Source organism: Geotrypetes seraphini, chromosome 1 (assembly GCF_902459505.1).
Source record: "Geotrypetes seraphini chromosome 1, aGeoSer1.1, whole genome shotgun sequence".
NCBI lineage: Eukaryota > Metazoa > Chordata > Amphibia > Gymnophiona > Dermophiidae > Geotrypetes > Geotrypetes seraphini.
The window spans coordinates 402,498,273-402,524,141 of record NC_047084.1 but is presented as its reverse complement, the minus strand read 5'-3'; the positions used below and the strand labels follow the sequence as shown (position 1 = coordinate 402,524,141).

Genomic DNA, 25,869 nt, shown 5'->3' with positions numbered 1-25,869 from the left:
TGAGTTTGAGACCACTGAACTAGAGGGATATAAAGAATTTTCTTCAAATGCTGCAACATATAGGACTCCTTATACGAAGGCGCATTAGGGCCTTAACGCACAGTATAGCGTGCGCTACAATGCCCCGCACACTAGCCACTACCGCCTCCTCTTGAGCAGGTGGTAATTTTTTAGCTAGCACGCACTAATCCGGTACGTGCGCTAAAAACGCTAGCGCACCTTCGTAAAAGGAGCCCATAGAGTAGTTACCAAAGGGGCTAGAGTAGCTCCCATGGCTATGCCCCATATTTGTTGATAGAATTGATTCTAAAACAAAAAATAATTCTGTTCAATTACTAGGCCAGCTAATTACATCAACAATGTAATAGGAATATATTGAGGGCTGCTCAATGATTCAAAGATAGTTCTATAATCCAAAGAGCCTTTTGTTGAGGAATTACAGTAAAGAGAGAAGTTAACTGAATCTGTGAAATCTTCTGTAGAAAATATGTTGTGTCCTAAATGAAAGATTATATTTGTCTGGCATATGTTTTCAAGAAATAGTCAACAAATTGACTCAAAGGTTCTAATAATGTATTACATAAGGATGCAATAGGGCATCCTGGTGGTCTGTTCATATCTTTGCAGATTTTTGGAACAAAATAAATCATCAGATTTTGAGAGTGTGTTTTGTAGTTAGAATATTAGCAAAAAATGCACAACGGAACTAATCATCTGTTTCAAATCCTGAACCTAAGTGACAAAAGGTGGTAGTATCTTGCAATTGATGCATGCCTTCTTCCACACACATGAAGCTCCACCCTTATCAGCTTTCAATATTACTACTGAGTTATTCCCACATAATTCCAATAAGGCCTTTCTCTGAATGTCAGTCAGATTCAAAATTGAACGATGAGATTTCCTAGACTACTGTAATTCTTCAACAAGAGGCTCTTTGGATTATAGAACTATCCTTGAATCAATGAGTACCCCCTTAATGTATTCCTACTACATCGTTGGTGCAATTAGCTGCCCTAGTAATTGAATAGAATTATTTTTTGTATAAGTTTATAATCATTGTGAGTTTATTGATTTTTTTGGATGCTCATTTATATTAGGATGGATCCAGCATTCAAATTACACAGGAAAGGATATAGCTTGTCACACCTTGCTTCATTATAACAGCTTTTACCCTCACAAATTAAAGGACAGTTTACTTATTAGCCAGTTCCTAAGGATTCGACAGATATGCTCTCATCTAGAAGAATCTGAACATCCATCAATCACGGATATTATTTTCTAGATTTAGTGAATGTGGATACCCTTTTATGTGTAATTATGTTTATTGAACAAGCAAATAGAAACAGCTTACAGAGAATCAAAACATTTTTCTCCAAACCACCATAGGACCCAATCCCCCCCCATCCCCCCCTCCCACCCCGCCCGGGCAGCAGCAACTATAACAAGTAGGGAAGATAAACACAAGTTATCTCAAGTGTCCCAGAGTCGTCTATGAACATAAGAAGTGAAGGTCAAACTAAAGAGATACCAACATTGACGAAAAAGTCTGCCAGACTTAGCTGACATATCCCTTATGTCTCTGCGTTCCAGCAACATTTGCTGTAACATTAATGCTCTCCACTGTTGTATGGATGGGGGCTGAGAGGAAAGCCACTGCAACAGAACACACTTCCTCCCCAGCAGTATAGTCCGCTTGAGAAAAGCCAAACAGCCCGGTTTGGGCGGATGAAAGCGGATCTGGAGAGTGATGAGAAAACTCGGATGGAGTCTCCAGGAGCATCCCCACATCGTAGCCACGGCAGAGACCAATTGCACCCAAAAGGCAGACACCGGTGGGCAGGTCCAAAACATATGTCCATAAGATGCCATAGGTTGTTTGCATTTACCACAGCCGTGCGCCACGCTAATCCCCATTATATGAGCTCTCTTGGGGGGATAGAAGGCATGCAAGAGGAACTTATAGTTGCGTAAAGTAATCAAAAGGGCTTACCTAAGAGCAAGGTTTATGCAGCAAGATCTTTTATTGCAATGTGATTCCTCACATTATTAAAATACAGCATTATATTTTCAGTTTTCACTGATAAATACAATCATATTTCTTAATACAGTAAAATTTAATCTATGAAATAACATTATACTAGGCTAGTTTTGAATGGAACATTACAGTACATTTTCATTTGAAATATAGTATATTTTAAGTATCAAAATATATATTTTTTACTGGATTTTTAAAAAATAGACTGAAAACTTCCTGACAATTGTATTATATCCAATTTATCAATCAAATCTCTAGAATGTACAATCTAGATATTTTAATATTTCTTAAAATAGTAAAACTAAGTTCAACTTTTGAGACACGTTGGTTTCATATGAACAGACAATGTTATATTTCAGCTAAATTTCTGATATGTAAACAATGCAAATCAATTTAATGGTTTAAATAATTGTGAATTCTTACAGTAAGTGGAGTTATAACCAGTCGAGGACATGCACCCAGATATTCATAGGCATATGTATACTGGGATAAAGCCATTCGTGCAACACAGTTATCCAAATCCATATCCCAGTAATAACGAAGTTGTCTCTGCCATTCAAAACTATCAATGGTATCAACCTATCCAAATAGAAAACAATGGTTAATTTTATAACTGTCAAGGTATTTACTGGTAGGGATGTGCATTTGATTGAAACAACATAGGAAATCACAATTGCAACATCGGAAATGCCAAGACTTGTATCATTTTTTTACATAACATGATGGAAAAAATGTTTCTTTCTGAAGTGTTAACGATAGTTTTGGGGTGGTTTGGGGCTTGTAGTTAGTTAAATTAGACTTTACTACATAGCTGTCCAGACCAGGCTTGAACTGTTTGGGCTTTGTTTTTTTTCCTTTTAAGGAGGATTAAGATGTTAGCATTATTGATCCGAGCTATTGTACTGATAAACATTGTAATGTGGAGCTGGATTGCGAGATCACAGGTCAAAAGAACTATAGTGTAAGTTCAAATAGTAACATAGTAGATGACGGCAGATAAAGACCCGAATGGTCCAACCAGTCTGCCCAACCTGATTCAATTTAAATTCTTTTTTTTTTTTTTCTTCTTAGCTATTTCTGGGCGAGAATCCAAAGCTTTACCCGGTACTGTGCTTGGATTCCAACTGCCGAAATCTCTGTTAAGACTTACTCCAGCCCATCTACACCCTCCCAGCCATTGAAGCCCTCCCCTGCCCATCCTCCTCCAAACGGCCATGCACAGACACAGACCGTACAAGTCTGCCCAGTAACTGGCCTAGTTCAATCTTTAATATTATTTTCTGATTCTAAATCTTCTGTGTTCATCCCACGCTTCTTTGAACTCAGTCACAGTTTTACTCTCCACTACCTCTCTCGGGAGCGCATTCCAGGCATCCACCACCCTCTCCGTAAAGTAGAATTTCCTAACATTGCCCCTAAATCTACCACCCCTCAACCTCAATTATGTCCTCTGGTTTTACCATTTTCCTTTCTCTGGAAAAGATTTTGTTCTACGTTAATACCCTTTAAGTATTTGAACGTCTGAATCATATCTCCCCTGTCTCTCCTTTCCTCTAGGGTATACATATTCAGGGCTTCCAGTCTCTCCTCATACGTCTTCTGGCGCAAGCCTCCTATCATTTTCGTCGCCCTCCTCTGGACCGCCTCAAGTCTTCTTACGTCTTTCGCCAGATACGGTCTCCAAAACTGAACACAATACTCCAAGTGGGGCCTCACCAATGACCTGTACAGGGGCATCTACACCTTCTTCCTTCTACTGACTACGCCTCTCTTTATACAGCCCAGAATCCTTCTGGCAGCAGCCACTGCCTTGTCACACTGTTTTTTTCGCCTTTAGATCTTCGGACACTATCACCCCAAGGTCCCTCTCCCCGTCCGTGCATATCAGCTTCTCTCCTCCCAGCATATACGGTTCCTTCCTATTATTATTCCCCAAATGCATTACTCTGCATTTCTTTGCATTGAATTTTAGTTGCCAGGCATTAGACCATTCCTCTAACTTTTGCAGATCCTTTTTCATATTTTCCACTCCCTCTTCGGTGTCTACTCTGTTACAAATCTTGGTATCATCTGCAAAAAGGCACACTTTTCCTTCTAACCCTTCAGCAATGTCACTTACATACATATTGAACAGGATTGGCCCCAGCACCGAACCCTGAGGGACTCCACTAGTCACCTTTTCTTCCTTCGAGCGACTTCCATTAACCACCACCCTCTGGCGTCTGTCCGACAGCCAGTTTCTGACCCAGTTCACCACTTTGGGTCCTAACTTCAGCCCTTCAAGTTTGTTCAACAGCCTCCTATGAGGAACTGTATCAAAGGCTTTGCTGAAATCCAAGTAAATTACATCTAGCATATGTCCTCGATCCAGCTCTCTGGTCACCCAATCAAAAAATTCAATCAGGTTCGTTTGGCACGATTTACCTTTTGTAAAGCCATGTTGCCTCGGATCCTGTAACCCATTAGGTTCAAGGAAATACACTATCCTTTCTTTCAGCAACACTTCCATTATTTTTCCAACAACTGAAGTGAGGCTCACTGGCCTGTAGTTTCCTGCTTCATCCCTGTGACCACTTTTATGAATAGGGACCACATCCGCTCTCCTCCAATCCCCAGGAATCACTCCCGTCTCCAGAGATTTGTTGAACAAGTCTTTAATAGGACTCGCCAGAACCTCTCTGAGCTCTCTTAGTATCCTGGGATGGATCCCGTCTGGTCCCATCGCTTTGTCCACCTTCAGTTTTTCAAGTTGCTCATAAACACCCTCCTCCGTGAACGGCGCAGAATCTACTCCATTTTCTCGTGTAACTTTGCCAGACAATCTCGGTCCTTCTCCAGGATTCTCTTCTGTGAACACAGAACAGAAGTATTTGTTTAGCACATTTGCTTTCTCCTCATCACTCTCCACATATTTGTTCCCAGCATCTTTTAGCCTAGCAATTCCATTTTTTATCTTCCTCCTTTCACTAATATATCTGAAAAAAATTTTATCTCCCTTTTTTACATTTTTAGCCATTTGTTCTTCCGCCTGTGCCTTCGCCAAACGTATCTCTCTCTTGGCTTCTTTCAGTTTCACCCTGTAGTCCTTTCTGCTCTCCTCTTCTTGGGTTTTTTAATATTTCATGAACGCCAACTCTTTCGCCTTTATTTTCTCAGCCACTAGGTTGGAGAACCATATCGGCTTCCTTTTTCTCTTGTTTTTATTGATTTTCTTCACATAAAGGTCCGTAGCCATTTTTATCGCTCCTTTCAGCTTAGACCACTGTCTTTCCACTTCTCTTATGTCCTCCCATCCTAACAGCTCTTTCTTCAGGTACTTTCCCATTGCATTAAAGTCCGTACGTTTGAAATCTAGGACTTTAAGTATCGTGCGGCCGCTCTCCACTTTAGCTGTTATATCAAACCAAACCGTTTGATGATCGCTACTACCCAGGTGAGCACCCACTCGAACATTAGAGATACTCTCTCCATTTGTGAGGACCAGATCCAATATCGCTTTTTCCCTTGTGGGTTCCGTCACCATTTGTCTGAGCAGAGCCTCTTGAAAGGCATCCACAATCTCCCTACTTCTTTCCGATTCTGCAGACGGAACATTCCAGTCCGCATCCGGCAGGTTGAAATCTCCCAACAGCAGAACCTCCTCTTTCCTTCCAAACTTTTGGATATCCACAATCAGATCCTTATCAATTTGCTGCGATTGAGTCGGAGGTCTGTAGACTACACCCACGTAGATAGAAGTTCCATCTTCTCTTTTCAGAGCAATCCATATCGCTTCTTCCTCTCCCCAGGTCCCTTGCATTTCGGTCGCTTGGATATTGATCTTTACATAGAGAGCTACTCCTCCACCTTTATGACCATCTCTGTCCTTCCTAAAAAGATTATATCCCGGTATGTTTGCATCCCATCCATGTGATTCACTGAACCATGTCTCTGTGATAGCAACAATATCTAGATCTGCCTCTAATATCAGGGCTTGCAGATCATGAACTTTGTTGCTTAGACTGCGAGCATTTGTGGTCATCGCTTTCCAGCTATTTTTCAGCGATAATCTCCTTTTTCGTATGGATTTTTGTGTCGTTTCACTTTCCATTGCAATACTAAGAAATGAGTTGCTGATATTGCTTATGTTGCAGCCTTTACTACTATCACATCTTTTCTTTTGCCGGGGGTGGTCTCTATAATTGTCCTTCGTACATACACCACCCCCACCTTCTAGTTTAAATGCCTAGAAAAATATTGTCTAAATTTCTCTGCAAGGTTTCTTTTTCCTGCTGTAGTAATATGTAGCCCATCAGTGCAATATAGCTTCTTGTCCTTCCATGTATTTCCCCATCCTCCTATATACCTGAAGCCTTCTTGATGACACCAGGCTCTGAGCCATCTATTAAAGTCCTCTGTGTTTTTCACTCTTTGCTCTCCTTTTCCATATGCAGGCAGTATTTCAGAAAAAGCTAAAGTCTTTACAAAAGGTTTCACGCCCTCACCAAGCTCCCGAAAAGCTTTCTGTGCTGCAAGTGTGGAGTTGTTGGCCAGGTCATTTGTTCCCAGATGGATAACAATATCAGTGTTAAAATCCTTAGTTTCTTCCTTAATTATAGTCATTATTTGCCTGGAACTCCTGGTAGCTGAGGATCCTGGAAGACATTTCACTATTTTGGTCTCCTCGCCCTGTGTTCCAAGGTTAATGCCTCTGATGATGGAATCCCCCAACAGTAATAGTTTTCTGTTTTTGGCTTTTTTATTTGTACTTAGGGTGCTCTTGTTCTCTTGAGTTTCCTTCATTGGTTCAAGTCCCACCTCCCTTCTGTTTTCCTGAGTATCGCAGTGCACTAGTGGAGCGAAGGAATTCTGTAGAGGTAATATTAGTGAATGTGGATGTTTCTGTGTTACATGTCGCAGTTTTCCTGAGCCTAATGTGACCCATTTATTCCTGGGCTGTTTTATTCTTTGAGGTAGAGGTGGTAAGTTGGTATGATTTTGTGGAGCGATGGAAGCTGCTTTAATTGTATTCAATTCCTGTTTAAGTTTGCAGAGCTCCTCCTTAATACTGGCAAGTTGAAGACAGATGGGGCAAGCCTTAAGCCTCCAAATAGTATGTCTTGGAATTAAAGCACCACAGTGATTGCATAGAATAAAGGTCATCTTGATTGGTTGTGAAGTGACCAGAAATATAGGCTCTATACCACCTAAAACACAGTATTTTAAACAAAAATGCAGGTTCTATCAGTGCTACCCTAAAACACAGGATTTTCCCTACTTTAGTCACCCTGAGCCACAGACACCAGAAATATAGGCTCTATACCACCTAAAACACAGTATTTAAACAAAACTGCAGGTTCTATCAGTGCTACCCTAAAACACAGGATTTATAACAGGATTTTCCCTACTTTAGTCACCCTGAGCCACAGGCACCAGAAATATAGGCTCTATACCACCTAAAACACAGTATTTTAAACAAAAATGCAGGAAGAGGAAATAAGATTTAACAGAGGAAAGAGAAGGATTTATTTTTTGTGCTTTTTTATATTTTTTTTTAGTAAGAAACAGGGAGGAGAAGAGAAATTAAGCAGATATAATGCTGAAAACCAGTGAAAAGAGCAGAATATGAAATGCTGAGTAACTTAGCTTTTAGAAGTTCACAGGGCAGCCTTGTTTCAGCAATGTCCCAAAGATTATTGCCTTTCCTGTATCATCCCAAATAGAATTGACAAGTATGAAACAATCTTTTACCGGCTTGTAAAAAGCCGGCTTGTCATTTCCGGTGCTGACGCAAGCATACGTCATTACACCGGTATGATTTAATCTGGTTCGCTAACCATGCCGCCATCTTAGGATCTTTTGAGATGCGGTGGCGTCCGTAAGAGAGGTATGTAACCGGTTTTATGATATTTGATATTTTATATTCACAATACATACCGGTTTTTCAAAATTTATTCTGATTTGAGTATTTTATGTTTACATTCATAGTGCGATCGGATTGTTTACACCCTGAGGCAGCTTAACAGTGAAACGCTGGCCATCGTTGGTGTCCCGATCCTTAAGGAGAAAGTTAAGTTATTATTTCCTTCTTCTGCATCACTCAGATTTGAAAGCAATTTTTTGACACACTGCTATGACCTTTATAGTAGGAGGTTTTATGCCAGTGAAGTGATCGCCTGAACACCGTTATTCCACCATTGTGGAGGTGGGTGGGCCCCTGTCTGAGGCTTTTTTCTCCATTAAGACTGGTCTTTGCTTGTGTCCTTTGTTTAACACACCTTCAATATATCCTTCTGGTGAAAGTGTTTTTTGTGACTACTATTGATATTCTAAATAACCAACCCCCAGTGGTACTTAGCAGAAACTTATACTCATATCACTAATAATAACCACTTAGTATCGATATACTTTGTATCACACTAAGGCCTCAGATTCGGAGCATACGCGAAGTCCTATCACGGACTAGACGATCAGCGTATTTCAAGCTCCATACTCCAGTCATTGGCCTCTTAACTACACTAATCTAACAACTTTTATTTTATCAAAAACCTTTACTGTTGTTTATCTTTTTTTCTTTTTTTCTCAAAACGACAATCTTATTCTAATATAGAAAAAATCCTTTTAAGATACATCCTAAGATGTTCGTCCTCAATATATTTCTAGTGCAATGCAAAGCAACCTAATTTTTAACAGATAGACAGATCACTTATCTTAAATGCAGACTTAAATGCTAAAGCCTAAGCCTTCGGATATTTAGGCCGACGCGGCCAGCGTTTCGTGGAAACAATTACACTCCACTGCATCAGGGCCACTCGTCACAGGCATTAAGGCATCTACAATACAATAAAATATATATTAATATAATACTACCACGCATTTAAACAACATAACTGGATACTTACAGCGTGCTTTTAGACCTGTCAGTTTATTCAAATAGAGCTGAAGGCAAAATGGCGACAGCGTTCTTTTTATACAACTAGCATCCTACAGATCACATGATTTCCCCTTGCTACATAGACTCGATTTTAAAGGAACAGTAACTATCAATTACTAGTAACTAAACACTACGAACCTGATCTTTAATAGAAATGTTGCCATTCTATATTTATATTTAGGCCTTCAGGTTCTAAAGTGCCCAAACGATTTATCCAGCGTTGCTCATGCTGGGCCAGATAGCGTTTGAAATCCCCCCCTCTATTACTCTGTGTAACCACTTCAATGATGATTGCTTTTAATTGAAAAAATGCATGGTTTTTTTCAATACAATGGCGGGCTAAAGGGGCACCAATTTTTTGAATTTTGATGTTGCTCTTATGTTCTGTTAACCGAATGTTGAATTTTCTAGATGTATGCCCTACATACAAAAGGTTGCAGGGACATTGAAGAATATAGACCACCCCTGATGTTTTACAATTAGACACATGTTTTAGTTCATATATTTTTCTATCTTTCGGATTCATGAATACATTAGTCTTCAGCATTATGGTACACATCTGACACCCTCCACAACTTGTATGACCCAGCGGGACTCTTTCGATATCATCACTTTGGGTAATGCAACTCGAAGGGCACAAGATCTCCTTAAGATTGCGTTTTCTTCGGAGATCTTGTGCCCTTCGAGTTGCATTACCCAAAGTGATGATATCGAAAGAGTCCCGCTGGGTCATACAAGTTGTGGAGGGTGTCAGATGTGTACCATAATGCTGAAGACTAATGTATTCATGAATCCGAAAGATAGAAAAATATATGAACTAAAACATGTGTCTAATTGTAAAACATCAGGGGTGGTCTATATTCTTCAATGTCCCTGCAACCTTTTGTATGTAGGGCATACATCTAGAAAATTCAACATTCGGTTAACAGAACATAAGAGCAACATCAAAATTCAAAAAATTGGTGCCCCTTTAGCCCGCCATTGTATTGAAAAAAACCATGCATTTTTTCAATTAAAAGCAATCATCATTGAAGTGGTTACCCAGAGTAATAGAGGGGGGGATTTCAAACGCTATCTGGCCCAGCATGAGCAACGCTGGATAAATCGTTTGGGCACTTTAGAACCTGAAGGCCTAAATATAAATATAGAATGGCAACATTTCTATTAAAGATCAGGTTCGTAGTGTTTAGTTACTAGTAATTGATAGTTACTGTTCCTTTAAAATCGAGTCTATGTAGCAAGGGGAAATCATGTGATCTGTAGGATGCTAGTTGTATAAAAAGAACGCTGTCGCCATTTTGCCTTCAGCTCTATTTGAATAAACTGACAGGTCTAAAAGCACGCTGTAAGTATCCAGTTATGTTGTTTAAATGCGTGGTAGTATTATATTAATATATATTTTATTGTATTGTAGATGCCTTAATGCCTGTGACGAGTGGCCCTGACGCAGTGGAGTGTAATTGTTTCCACGAAACGCTGGCCGCGTCGGCCTAAATATCCGAAGGCTTAGGCTTTAGCATTTAAGTCTGCATTTAAGATAAGTGATCTGTCTATCTGTTAAAAATTAGGTTGCTTTGCATTGCACTAGAAATACAGTGGTGCCTCGCATAACGGACGCCTCGCACAGCGAACGCTGCGCACAACGAACTTTATGTCTTGATTCGTACAACGAACTTCGTTTCACACAACGAAGTCGCCCGAGCTGCATCCTTCCGCGCAGGCACTGCGCTTAACTGCCCTCTCTCCGCCTGGCTCCCTCTTGCCCCCCCCGACTCCCCGACACGATCGGGGCAAGAGGGAGCCCAAGCCCTCTTGCCCCCCCGACTCCCCGACACGATCGGGGCAAGAGGGAGCCCAAGCCCTCTTGCCCCCCCGACTCCCCGACACGATCGGGGCAAGAGGGAGCTCAAGCCCTCTTGCCCCCCCGACTCCCCGACACGATCGGGGCAAGAGGGAGCCCAAGCCCTCTTGCCCCCCCCGACTCCCCGACACGATCGGGGCAAGAGGGAGCTCAAGCCCTCTTGCCCCCCCGACTCCCCGACACGATCGGGGCAAGAGGGAGCCCAAGCCCTCTTGCCCCCCCCGACTCCCCGACACGATCGGGCCAGGAGGGAGCCCAAGTCCTCCTGGCCACGGCGACCCCCTAACCCCACCCTGCACTACATTACGGGCAGGAGGGATCCCAGGCCCTCCTGCCCTCGACGCAAACCCCCACTCCCCCCAACGACCGCCCCCCCCAAGAACCTCCGACCGCCACCCAGCCGACCCGCGACCCCCCTGGCCGACCCCCACGACACCCCCAACCCCCTTCCCCGTACCTTTCTGTAGTTGGCCGGACAGACGGGAGTCAAACCCGCCTGTCCGGCAGGCAGCCAACGACGGAATGAGGCCGGATTGGCCCATCCGTCCCAAAGCTCCGCCTACTGGTGGGGCCTAAGGCGCCTGGGCCAATCAGAATAGGCCCGGGAGCCTTAGGTCCCTCCTGGGGGCGGGGCCTGAGGCACATGGGCCCAACCCGACCATGTGCCTCAGGCCCTGCCCCCAGGAGGGACCTAAGGCTCCCGGGCCTATTCTGATTGGCCCAGGCGCCTTAGGCCCCACCAGTAGGCGGAGCTTTGGGACGGATGGGCCAATCCGGCCTCATTCCGTCGTTGGCTGCCTGCCGGACAGGCGGGTTTGGCTCCCGTCTGTCCGGCCAACTACAGAAAGGTACGGGGAAGGGGGTTGGGGGTGTCGTGGGGGTCGGCCAGGGGGGTCGCGGGTCGGCTGGGGGGGCGGTCGGAGGTTCTTGGGGGGGGCGGTCGTTGGGGGGAGGGGGGGTTTGCGTCGAGGGCAGGAGGGCCTGGGATCCCTCCTGCCCGTAATGTAGTGCAGGGTGGGGTTAGGGGGTCGCCGTGGCCAGGAGGACTTGGGCTCCCTCCTGGCCCGATATTGTCGGGGAGTTGGGGAATCGGCGGGGCAAGAGGGCTTGGGCTCCCTCTTGCCCCGATCGTGTCGGGGAGTCGGGGGGGCAAGAGGGCTTGGGCTCCCTCTTGCCCCGATCGTGTCGGGGGGTCGGGGGGGCAAGAGGGCTTGGGCTCCCTCTTGCCCCGATCGTGTCGGGGAGTCGGGGGGCAAGAGGGCTTGGGCTCCCTCTTGCCCCGATCGTGTCGGGGAGTCGGGGGGGCAAGAGGGCTTGAGCTCCCTCTTGCCCCGATCGTGTCGGGGGTGCCAGGGACCACACGGAGTCACCCACCGTACCACCCGATTCGGGTAAGCGCAGGTATCGGTGGGTGGCTTATTTGCGGGGGGGTGCCTTATTTTACATTTTTTTCTAAAAAGGGGGGGCTGTCTTATTTGATGGCCCTGCCTTATCATCGGGGAAACACGGTAGAAAAAAAAAAAATGAACAGTTAAGTCCCAGTTTTTGCCGCTGAGACTCTGCCCTCTCTCACTGTAAAATTAGACTCTACTTAGTCTGTCTTTAAATTTAAAAAATGTGTGTTGTTTTAAAAAACAATTATGTTTTTAGATGTATCTAAATAAAAATAATAACCAAAAATTTATCTTTTTTTATGTCATCTTAGCATATTTTATGCTGCAGAACGAATTATTTTTTTTTACATGTATTCTTATGGGAAAACGCGTTTCACATAACGAACGTTTCGCATAACAAACTTGCTCCTGGAACCAATTAAGTTCGTTGTGTGAGGCACCACTGTATATTGAGGACGAACATCTTAGGATGTATCTTAAAAGGATTTTTTCTATATTAGAATAAGATTGTCGTTTTGAGAAAAAAAGAAAAAAAGATAAACAACAGTAAAGGTTTTTGATAAAATAAAAGTTGTTAGATTAGTGTAGTTAAGAGGCCAATGACTGGAGTATGGAGCTTGAAATACGCTGATCGTCTAGTCCGTGATAGGACTTCGCGTATGCTCCGAATCTGAGGCCTTAGTGTGATACAAAGTATATCGATACTAAGTGGTTATTATTAGTGATATGAGTATAAGTTTCTACTATTGATATTCACCATATCCGAGTTTTTGTACCAAAGATAATAAAGATCATTTAGGTTATCCTGATCCTGGACAATTATGCCAGCCCATGAAGGTAGTCAGGAGGTAGATTTGCTAAGGAGGGACAGGATAGGTAAAAAGGGTGGAGGAGTGACGTTATATGTTAAGAATAATATTAAAATGACAGAATTACAGGGCATAGAGAGTAATGAAGGAATGGAAAATGTATTTATTCTGATATGATATACAGGCCTCTTTCACAGTCAGAAAAAAAAATAGACAAAGATTTAATTTAAGACATTCACATGATAGCTAGAAGAGCAGATTTTAATAAGCTAGATGTTGATTGAACCTTCTTTAGGATTATCTAGAAGCAAGGAGATATTTTTTAAAATTCTTTTTGATTTTCATATTTCAATAGTGCACTACAGGAATATCTATAATAATAATATGCTAAGCGTGCATGCGCACTCTCGCCGCGTGTTACCTGAGATCTGATCTGTCGGGATGTGCCGGCGAGAGTGCGCATGCGTGCTTACTACGTCACCAGGACTCCAGCCGGGACCGCAGCCAGCCGCCGCGACATGCTGGAAGAACAGCAGCAGCCCCCGAAGCACCTCACCAGCCTGTCCCGCCCCCTCGAGAAGGGCTGAAAAGCTGTCCTCACGTGCTCTGCAACCAACTGCCGCTCGCCTCCGCGTACCAGAATGATGCGCAGGCGCGGGGGCTCCCGCAGTGTCCGGAAGCGGCGATGGCGGCGCTGCTGCTGGTGGCACTGCTCCCGCTGCTGTGTGCCTATCGGCAGCGGCTCGACAAGGTAGCGAATGCCAGCGCGGCGATGAGCCGGTGTCTGGTGCGCTTCGCTCAGCCGCTCCGTCTCTGCCGGGACTGCCGGACCCAGTTCCAGGAGCTCAACCGCCTCCTCTACAACGTCTTAGCTCCCACACTCTTCAAAGTGCTGCTCTCCTCATCTGGCAACGCTGCTCCTCTCCCCCTGTTCCATCATCCCTCAACTTGCAGTTCTGTCTTCCTCCCATCAGTCCTCATCTTTCTGCACTGCTCCTCTCTACCCCCCATCAGCTTCCAACTCTTCAAAGTGCTGCTCTCCTACCTCAACTTGCAATTTCCTATGTCTTCCTCCCTTCCTGCTCCCATCACTCCTCATCTTTTTGTACTGGTACCCTCCCTCCCACATTTGCCACACTCCTCAAAGTGCTGCTATCCTTCCCTTATCCTGCAACACAGATCCCCCCCACCACTCATTTTACAATGCTGCTCCCGATCCCCTCCCCCAGATCCTACCACCCCTCATTATGCAATGCTGTCTTGCCCCCCCAAGCTCCAGTCACTCCCTATGCGATAGCGCTGCTCTCCTCCCCATAGCTCCCACCTTCCCCCATATGGCAGTGTTGCTCCCTCAACCCCTCATGAGATGGCACTGCTCCACTTCCCTCCATCAGCAATCCCAAGAGGTTAGCACTGCAGGAAGGCCTGTTTTGGGAGGGGAGGTATGGGTGATTGCTTCTGTACTTTTGCTAGCCGCCGGGCCCAACCCGCCCAGACCCCGCTCCCTCTCGCGGCGCTGGCAGCGGCTGCGGGGAGGAGGGCTCCGAGCCGCTGAAGACTGTCCCCAAAACACCAGTCCGCTATTTTCAGCCTGCTGTCGGCGCCTGCAGGCCACGGTGTCAGTTTCAGGCCCGCGCGGCGGCTGACAGGAGGAGTCGGTTTCGGCTGCGCGCGCCGGTGTGGAGCAGCGGCTGCCAGGAGGAGGCCTTCATAGAGCGGTGCTGGCAGCCCTCCTTCAAGGCAGCACAGCTAAAGCACTCAGGTAGTACATAGGACAGGGGGGGGAAAAAAGGAAGGGAGGCCTACTGCTGGACAGGGGGAGCAGGAAGAGGTGCTGATGGACAGGGGGGGAAAAAAGGAAGGGAGGCCTACTGCTGGACAGAGGGAGCACAGAAAGCGGCTAAGGAGAGAGAAAGAAATAAAGACAGACACACACACATATATTTTAGCACCTGTTAATGTAACGGGCTATAAAGCTAGTATAACATATAATACTTTAATACAAGCACATTCAATTTACAATTTTACTTAATCAATCATTTTATCCCACCCATCCATTCAATCATTATTCCATAAAACATAGCAACATAGGGTTTCCCAATAATCTTATCCTAATCAAATTAATAAAATCCTCCCATCCTCCCACCCATCCTTGGATGTATATGGAAATAAACACACACTGACTTATAAACAATACCTGCTATAGTAAAGTAACATAAGATGCCAATGGACCCCAAACTAATTTAAAGAAATTACTATGCCCCATATAATCTGCATTCATTTTTTCAAATCTATAGCAGGAGCACAGATTAGCCCACCAGAAAGGGAAATTTAGACGATCATAATGCTTCCAGTTTTGGGTTATTATCTGCATGGCTATCCCAGTCATTATAAGGAAAAGACGACATTTATATCTATCTAAGGGGAGCTTATGACCGCCTCAGTGGAATTGATGATTCTAATATGTTGTTAATTTTACTCCATATTGACCTCCAAAACTTGAGTATCAGAGGACAATAGAACAACAGATGATCCAGTGTCCCAACAGATGATCCAGTGTCCCAATGTCTAGATGACAATGCCAACATCTATTAGATTTAGAACTGTCTAATCTGTGTAACCTAACCGGGGTCCAAAAAGATCTATGTAACAGAAAAAAACATATTTGTCTCATAGATGCTGATGCTGTACATTTCATCCTCCAAGTCCAAATACGTGGTCATCGAGATGCAGAAATATACTGCTTAATCTCAATACTCCAGATGACTCTAAGACTATTTTTTATTTTTTTTATTTAAGAAATCATATATTAATTTATACCACCGGGTGGCCTGATGCCCCAGCAGATTTATCTAGAAGCATAGGACCTGCAAGCTATAATAATTTTTGAGATTTTTCCAATCAGGGAACCCACTCTGAATGGCTTGCTTCAACTGCAACCATTTATAAATTTGAGACTTTGAGATACCAAAAGATTGTTGCAGTTGTGAAAATTCAAGCAATTTCCCATTTGATATAACATCATCTAATGTACGTATGCCTGCCTGCATCCAGTGCTTCCAGGCGATCTTAGACTCGCCTATTTGAATCTTGGAGTTCAGCCATAGGGATTGATAAGTAGATTTTTCTAACGGAACATCTGTTAATTTATTAATAAATTTTAAAGTTTTCCAGGTGTCAAATATAATACTATTGTCTTTAACATATCTGGGTAATCTGATAACACAAGAAATAGTCATAATAGGGACATCAATTGCCATTCTAAATATAACTAATCAAGGAGATCTTGGATTCACTACAGGAATAATTATTCCAGCAATTAGTAACAGAACCCATGCGAGATAGAACTATTCTACACTTAGTGCTTACAAATGGGGAAAATGGTTCTGATTTTACGATGCCATGATGTGGGAGGAGAGGACTTACACAAGTTTGAAGGGTCTAGACCAGTGTTTCCCAAACTTTTTCTGTTAACGGCTCCCCAGGTCAAATGATAGTTCTGTAATCTAATACAGAATTTCTCAACTTCTTCATGCCAAATACCCAATAAGTCTAACAAATATCAACCAGGTACTCCCCCCAAGCTTCGCTCCGCCCTCCTCCCCAATAATAATAGTACTAATGGCTAGATTCACTAAGCAAACCAATCGTGTACCGATCGGTTTGCGAGCCCTTTGTGACCCGATTTCCCTCTGACCCAATTCACTAACCTGTGTACCAATCCATGCATGCAAATGAGGGGAATCGGCATGCAAAGCAGGAAGGACGTGATTCACAAAACTTCTGGAACACTGACTGGCTGACCGATCAAAAAACCAGCGACTGGTGAGGACCAGTTGCTTTTGCTAAAACCATGCTCTCTGCCTCGAGTCTCCTGCTCTTGGCCGCCCTGCTTTCTGCTCTGCACCAATTCTTGAGCTCTGGCCGCCCTGCTCTCTTCTCTGCCCCTGATTCTCCTGCTCTGGCTGCCCTGCTCTCTGCTCTCTACTCTGCCTTGATTCTCCTGCTCTGGCCGCTCTGCTCCCTGCTCAGCCCTGACTCGCCTGCCCTTCCCTGCAGTGCAAGCCTGAAGTTTTAACCCGCATGCTTAAAAGCGGGTTAAAACAACGGGCTTGCAAAAAAAAAAAAAAAGTTTACTACTAAGGGCATGCGCAGACCATCTACAACAGGGGTGTCCAACCTTTTGGCTTCCCTGGGCTGCAGTGGACAAAAAAACAATTTTCTGGGGCCGCACAAACACTAACACTAGCTGATGAGCAAAAAAAAAGGCTGAGCAGGTCCCAAATTTGCATTCACTAATATAGAAGATGTACGTATCTAATAGTAAACCTTCATTAAAGGGACACTATGGAGAGGAACCCAAAAAAGCAGTAATACTTACCCTGACTGAGTGATCCTCCACATGCACCGCTGACAGTGGGAGCGGCCACAGGCTTCTGCATCCAGCTCTGTTGAGCACGGATGTGCGCTCCTGGTTTTTCCATTCACTTCTATTACAGCTACGGTGAGCCTCATCAGAGCAGGGATGCTGAATCAGCTGTCAGCAGCACACGTGGAGGATCGTTCAGTTAGGGTAAATATTACTGCTTTTTCGGGCCTCCCACCTTGAGCTTTGGTCCCTCAAAATGAACATCGCCCCTGTTATAGCTAGTAGGGATCCCCAAGCCTCACCAACTGACGGCCACCTCCTCCCCTCCAACTTCCCAAGTTCTGCAGCTGGCAGCAATATTACAGAGCTGCTGCCTTCCCTCCTCCCTGCCCCCCCTCCACACACACCTTGGCTTTCATGCATGCATGAAAGCAGTTGCAGCTAGAGGATATTGCCATTGGCTGCAAAGCTTGGAGATTTTGGATTGCCAGACTGGAACATTGTAACATAGTAGATGACGGCAGATAAAGCAGTTACTTACCGTAACAGATGTTATCCCAGGACAAGCAGGTAGACTATTCTCACATGTGGGTGACCTCCAAGCTTACCAGAATGGGATCGTGGGAGTGTTGGCAATTTAGGAGAATAAATTTTGTAATACTGTTTGGCCAAACTGTCCATCCCGTCTGGAGAAAGTATCCAGACAATAGTGAGAAGTGAAGGTATAGACCGAAGACCAAGTAGCAGCCTTGCAAATTTCCTCAATAGGTGTAGGTCTGAGGAAAGCTACAGAAGCTGCCATTGCCCTGACTTTATGGGCTGTGACTTTACTGTGAAGGGGTAATCCAGCCTTGGCATAGCAGAATGAGATACAAGCCGCCATTCAGTTTGAGATGGTACATTTAGAGATAGGATGTCCCAACTTGTTTGGATCGAAGGAGACAAAAAGTTGAGGAGCAGTTCTGTGTGGTTTGATGCGTTCTAAGTAGAAGGCGAAAGCACGTTTACAGTCCAGAGTATGAAGAGCAGATTCTCCAGGGTGAGAATGAGGCTTTGGAAAAAATACTGGAAATACGATGGATTGGTTGAGATGAAATTCTGAGACTAATTTAGGCAGGAATTTCGGATGAGTACGAAGAACCACCTTATCATGAGGGAACACAGTGAAAGGTGGGTCAATAACTAAAGCTTGCAGTTCGCTGACACGTCGAGCAGAAGTGAGAGCAATGAGAAACACCACTTTCCAAGTGAGATACTTCAGATGAGCCTTATCAATTGGTTCAAATGGAGGCTTCATGAGTTGAGTAAGGGCTACATTGAGGTCCCAAACCACAGGAGGCGGTTTGAGATGAGGTTTGATATTGAAAAGTCCTTTCATGAATCTGGAAACCACCAGATGAGCCCTTCAATACGCTGATGGAAAGCCGCAATTGGACTCGGATAGATGTAGTCTTGAGGCCAGAATTGGATAAGTCCAAAACAGAAGATAAGGAGGAATGCTGAGGCTCCTTATGATGAGAAAAACACCATGTAGAAAATCTAGTCCATTTTTGGTGATAGCATTGTCTGGTTGTAAGCTTTCTCGAAGCTTCTAAAACATCTCGTACAGATTGAGAAAACTGAAGAGGAGTTATGTTGAGAGGAACCAAGCTGTCAGGTGTAGAGACTGCAGGTTGGGATGAAGCAGAGATCCCTGACTCTGTGTAAGCAGAGAAGGAAAAACTGGTAGAAGGTATGGCTCCCTGCTGCTGAGTTGAAGTAGAAGGGAGTACCAGGGTTGCCTCGGCCACCGTGGAGCGATGAGAATCATGGTGGCATGATCGTTCTTCAACTTGACCAGAGTCTTGAGAATGAGAGGGAATGGAGAAAATGCGTAGAGGAAAAGATTTGTCCATTCCAGAAGAAAAGCATCTGCCTCGAGGCGGTGAGGAGAGTATATCCTGGAGCAGAACTGAGGCAGTTTGTAGTTGTGGGGAGCTGCAAAGAGGTCTATCTGTGGTGTTCCCCATTGTGAAAAAATGTGATGAAGAGGCGAGGAATGGAGAGTCCATTCGTGAGGTTGCAGGAGACAACTCAAGTTGTCCGCTAAGCAATTCTTCGCCCCTTGAATGTAGACAGCTTTGAGGAAGGTGTTGTGGCGGATTGCCCAGTCCCAAACCTCCAGCGATTCTTGACAAAGGGAGGCAGACCCTGTCCCTCCCTGTTTGTTGACATAATACATGGCGACTTGGTTGTCCATGCAAAAGAGGACTACTGAGTCGTGAAGGAGATGTTGAAAAGCATGGAAAGCTTTGAGGATTGCTCTGAGTTCCAACTGATTGATAAGACACTGACGATCCATATTGTCCACAGGCCTTGAGTACGGAGACCATCGATATGAGCGCCCCAAGCGTAGGTCGAAGAGTCTGTCGTGAAGACCTTCTGATGAGAGGGCGTTTGAAAAAGCAAGCCTCTGGAAAGATTGGAAGAGAGGATCCACCAACGGAGAGACTTTTTGAAGGAAGGAGTGACTGAAATGTGTTGGGAAGGAGGATAGCAAACGTGCATCCATTGAGATACCAGGGTTCACTGAGGAATTCTGAGATGAAGTCTGGCAAAAGGAGTCTCGTGTACTGTGGAGGCCATGTGACCTAGAAGAACCATCATGTTTCTCGCCGAGATGGAAGAGCGGGAAGACACTGTGTGACAAATTTGCAGAAGAGCCTCCAGACGTTGTTGAGGAAGGAATGCTCTGAGTTGGACAGTGTCCAAAACAGCTCCAATGAATTACAGATTCTGTGAGGGTTGAAGGTGAGATTTGGGAAAGTTGATTTTGAATCCCAAACTTTGTACGAACCAGATAGTCCATTGGGTCACTACAATAATCACTTGAGATGTGGAAACACCTGAAGACCATGATTCCGTAGAGCTGCAGCTACCATACCAGGCACTTGGTGAACACCCTGGGAGACGAGGCCAGGCCGAAGGGTAGAACTCTGTATTGGTAATGCAGATTCCCCACCCGAAATCTGAGGTATTGACGGGAGGCCGGATGGATGGGAATATGAGTATAGGCCTCCTTGAGATCCAGAGAGCATAACCAATCATTCTGCTCGAGAAGTGGATAAAGAGATGCCAGGGACAACATTCAAAACTTTTCTTTGACTAAAATTTTTTGAGAGCCCTCAGATCTAAAATGGGTCGCAGATCACCCGTCTTCTTCGGAACAAGGAAGTAACAGGAGTAAAATCCCCTGTTCTGCTGTTCCAGGGGAACAGGTTCGATGGCATGGAGATGAAGCAGAGCTTGAGCTTCCTGAAGAAGAAGGGTGGTCTGGGATGGATTGGAAGGATACTCTCTTGGAGGAAGCTCTGGTGGAACCTGAGTGAAATGAAGAGAATATCCCTCCTTGATGATGGTTAGTACCCAAAGATCAGATGTAATAATCGTCCATCGGTGGTAAAAATGATGGAGACGACCTCCGACGGGGGGAAAGGGAGACAGAGACAGAACGATGGGGGTTATGCTCTGTTGTAAACAGTCAAAAAGGCTGTGAAGCCTTAGGTGCAGCAGAAGGTTGGGATTGCTGTTGCTTCTGAGGGTGCTGCTTTTTCAAAGGAGGACGAGTATAAGGAGCCGGCTTTGGAAGAAAACGCCTCTGATAGATGACAGGAGGGCATGCAGGCTTGGATGGAGTCGGCTTTGGCTTGGGTCTGACGATGGAAGCAAAGGATTTTGCATGGTCAGATAACTTCTTGGTGGCCGCCTCGATGGATTTGTCAAAAAGATCGTTGCCTTGACAAGGAAGATTAGCCAGGCGATCCTGAAGATTAGAGTTCATGTCAATGGTTTGAAGCCAGGCAAGACGACGCATAGCCACTGAGCAAGCAGCTGCCCTGGCAGACACTCAAAAGCATCATAAGAGGTTTGAAGCAGATAGAGACGCAATTGAGAGAAACTAGCAATTAGTTCTTGAAACTCAAAATGTCCATATAAGTCAAAAATTTTGGGAGAAAGGAAAGAAGAAATTCAAAATAGGTAATGAAATGAAAATTATAGTTGAGGACCTTAGAGGACATCATAGCATTCTGGTAGATGCTGTAACCCTACTGTGGCCCGAGCGGGACTCCACAGCGTTCCAAGAGGTTACCTGGATGAATTACACCAGCGTGTGACCCGAAATGGAGTCACCCTGCAGGACTGGACTGGACTGAACTCAATCAGAAATTCACAAATCAGAGTCTCACAAATGAGGTTTGTAAGAAAATAGTTCAGCTTTACTCATTCTTTATAACGGTAAGCAGTTCATAACTACAGCTGCTAAAATGTCAGTAGAGCAAACATCAGCAAAGCAAAAATGCAAAAGGCAAGAAAGTAAAACAGCACAAAATCCAGTCCCAAAATAGCAGCTGCTTTTCAGCTCTCCCCAGAGCCAATACAAGCCTGCACCCAGGCAGCTTGCTCAATTTGCCAACATTCAGTTCAATGCACTGATTTCAGCAATTCACAGTGCTTGCAAAATAAAATAAATAAATAAAGCCTCTGGCAACTTTATATTACTGCCAGGCAAGGAGAGTGTCTCAGGTTTTGCAAAATTCAAGCCACAGGACTGGCTTTCAAAATTCCCACCCAAGGTGACAACAAAACCTCTCCCCAAATTTCACACTCCTAGCTTTACAAAAACATCCCAGAAAGTCCAAACAGGCAAACAGTCAAAAACACTCACTCTTTGCAGCTAGTAATTAGGTCCACCTGCATGGGCTCAGGAAAATCAGTATCACACACTGCACAACTTTCTTGATAGTCCATGGGTTCCACATCCAGTACTGGCAGCTCTTCAGCTTGTCCAGCTTCCATTAACTCCATGGGTATGGGTCTATTGCTCCTGCTTGGCCCAGGGGGATCCTCAGGGAGGCAAGGCCTGAACTTCCTCCCTAGCCGGCCTGCCTGTCTGCTCTCAACTGCAGGCTTACATACCCTAGGGGCACTCTGACTCTGGCTGAGTCAGCAGTGTTCCAGGGGCCTCTTGAGCTCCCCCGGTGGCGACTTGGGTACAGCTCACCTATCTCATTCTCAGCTCGATCAGGCTCCCTCTGGTGGTTAAAGGAGAAATTATCAGAATCCTGGTCCGAAAAGACCCTGGAATTTGCCTTCCTGGTTTTCTCCTTTACTTTTACCCCTGGCCTAACTGGGACCTTGGCAGGCCTTGTGTCGGACTGGTCACAATGTGACGTCCTAATTTGTCCATAGTTTTCCCCTCTCTCCCAGGAGGAACTGTGGCATAAATCTTAGAAGGATGGGATCTCTTCAAGGATGATTCAACAAGCAGGGATTGATGAGAAAGCTGCGAACTGTCAAAGCCTTTGTGATGCACAGTCTTATACCTCGAGTCCAACTTTCCAGGAACTGCTGGTATGGAAAAAGGAGTCTCCATGCATCGAGCAAAAGTCTGATTTAAAAGCTTATGACGAGGAAGCTTGAGACTCTCAGCCGGAGGCTGAGGGAGACGCATGACTTCTAGATATTCCTTAGAATATTTGTATCTAATATCCAATTTTACATCCAAATCCAAAGCCATCTGTCGTAAAAAAGACAAAAAGGATAGCTGATCTGGTAGGGCTTGATCTCGAGAAGGACTCGAGGATGTCAAGGCAGCCTGCGTCGAAGAAGAAGCTTTGGCAAGGAAAAAAGCACCGAAGGAACTCGGTGATTTGGACGAGGCAACTGAGACCAGAAGATCCTCGAGGTCCGGCATCAGAGACCTCGACCGAGGAGTCGGTGGTCTGGTCGAGGTCGGAGTAGAACGAGGCTTCGAGAAGGAGAGGACATCCTGCGAAGAACGATGCCTGGAAGAATGCCTCGATGAAGGCCTCGAACAATGATGAGAGCTCTGTTTAGAACCAGATCTCGAGGATCGAGGAGACTTCGCCTCGGAGACACAGGGAGCCGATGCCAATGTGTGAATAGGGCTAGAGGCTGTAGATCGAAGCTCCAGAGGCTTGGAAGAAGAATCTCGATGCACTCGCAAAGACTCTGCTCCTTGCTGAGAGTGTGAGGATTCTCATCGAGGCACTCGCAAAAAATTTACACCTTGCATTTTGTGCTTTGATGGCAGACCAAACACTCGCAGAGACTCTGTTCCCTGTGAAGAGTGTGAAGGCCCCGGCTTGGACATAGAAAACGGCTCGACCTCGCAGGAGTCTGCTAAATGCCCAGGCAGGATAATAGGAAGCAGTTTAGGACCCATAATGGTAAGGTACTGAAGGAACTGCTTCTCTAATATGGTCTGGAAAGAAGCCGGCAAGGTGGGTTCCGCATCTAAAACTGGCCCACCTGCCTTGGCTGGAGGTTTCTTCGAGGTAGTGTAAGAGTGCTTCAACATAGGAGTCTTGGACACTTTAATCACCACCGGTGGAACCGACTGCTGAGCTATCTGACCTGAGGAAACAGGGGAAGATACAGCAGATGACGTCGAAGCAAGAGCCACTGCAAACGATGAAGGTTTGATGAGGCTCGAGGTGGAAGCAGGAGGCGCCGAAGGAGCATCGATGGAAGTCGAGGTCGAAGACGCCTTCGAAGTCGAGGGATCAGATGGAGACTCCATGTCGAAGAGCTTATCCACCAAAATGCAATGAAGCTTAAAAGCTCGAGGTTGAAGTGTTAGGCAAGGTGTGCACGAGATTGGATGATGTTTCGGCCCAAGGCACTTAAGGCAGCGTCTGTGAGGGTCTGTAAGGGAGATCGTGCACTTACACTTGTTACACTTCTTAAAGCCTGTAGCAGGCCAGGACATAGGCCGAAAAATAGCCACCGCAAATTCGAAGCACGTGGACTGTGGCCGAGCGACCCGACCCGGAGAATGAACGGAAGAAAATAAAATTTTATTTTTTTAAACAAATGAAAACAAGAAAAACAGCGATTCATGAATAAAAAGACACAATCCGCAGTTGAAGAGAAGGCAAAGTGAACGAAGTTGAATGCAGAGAGTCAAAGACGGATTTCTCGGCTCCGCGGAAAACTAAGAACTGAGGAGACGCGCCCGGTGCACTGGGCGGGACGCGCCCGGTGCACTGGGCGGGCATGCGCGGTGCGGGCGACTTGAAACTTCTAGTTTCTTCAAACAAGTCTGCTTGTGAGGCGTCCGTATTGGGGCTCCGTCGGATGACATCACCCACATGTGAGAATAGCCTGCCTGCTTGTCCTGGGATAAAGACCCGAATGGTCCATTCAGTCTGCTCAACCTGATTCAATTAAAATTTTTTCTTCTGATAGGGATCACGTGATGCTGTGAGCTGAACGGCTGTGTGCTCGTTCGGCTCCGGAGCCCTGCACTTCAACAAGCAGCAAATTAAGCACAGACGCGGGTTATTTCTACTCCCACAACCGGCAAAACGGGTGTACATTACATGGACAGGTTTTTGGCTCACTCACCCGCCGCCATGACAACTAAATTGGCGAAAAAGGATCGGGAAAAAGCGCGGCCCAGCGAAGACAAGATGGTGGCCGCGCCGCGTGCAGACGCTCCGGCGGCAAGTTTTTCCCCTGAGACGCTTTCGGAACTGCAACGGGTGATATTACAAGCACTGGGGCTGCGAATGGAAATGATCTCCTCTCAGCTGACCAAGTTGGAAAATTTATTGGAGGACAATGCTAAGCGCGTTACAGACCTGGAGACGCGGGTTTCGGCGGCGGAGGACAGGGCACTAGCGATGGACGCTACAGTGACTACCCTGATAACACAGCTCCGTTCCTGCCAAGATAAACTTGAGGATTTAGAAAATAGGTCTCGTCGAGGGAACCTGCGTTTTATAGGTCTCCCTGAGACCATATCAGATTCGGTGCTCCTCTCGGTGGTGGAATCCTGGCTGGCCAGCGAGCTCCCAAAGCCTTCCTCTTTAGGCCCGGCTCACTTTGAGCGGGTGCATCGCATGGGCCCCCGAGCTGGAACAGATCAAAGACCCAGAGTAGTCATTAGCAAACTTCATAATTATAGACATAAGGTGGAGCTGCTGCGTGCCATTAGAGCCAAAAGAGAATCCTTGACATATGAATCCTCGCCGGTGCGCATAGGGCAGGATTACTCTGCTGCGCTTACTGAAAAGCGTAAAGTCTTTCATCCTCTCTGCTCTAAACTCGTGGAACAAAAGAAGCGCTTTATGTTTCTATATCCTGCAGTTTTGAAAATTTATCAAAATGGAAAGTGGTATGTATTTGACTCTGCTGACTTAGCGGGAGAGTTTATTAACCGCCGAGTCTCACCCTGGAGCTGTCTGATTACAGTGTACTTTTTTCATGACAAAACTGGTGATGGGAGTTTTACACTTGATTGAATGTTGATTACTGTTTGTGCATCTTGTTAGGCATATTTCAAGAAGGCAGGGCTCTGATAGCCTCTGCGATGTGATCTGCTATCCTAAAACTTGTGGGTTTTGGGTTAGTGCAGGAACCAGATGGGTAGGGGATTGGAGAGAGGGAGGAGGAGGGAGGGAAGGTGGGGGGTAGAAAGGAC

General features: G+C 45.4%; 1 protein-coding gene across 1 annotated transcript in view; it reads right to left on the bottom strand.

The window, feature by feature from the left end:
- Positions 1-25,869, bottom strand: part of LOC117347325 (dynein heavy chain 6, axonemal-like) — a 2,502,256-nt gene that overhangs the window by 1,405,454 nt on the left and 1,070,933 nt on the right. The window contains 1 exon segment of the mRNA XM_033918113.1: positions 2,459-2,614. Coding sequence (XP_033774004.1) covers positions 2,459-2,614 — 156 coding nt within the window.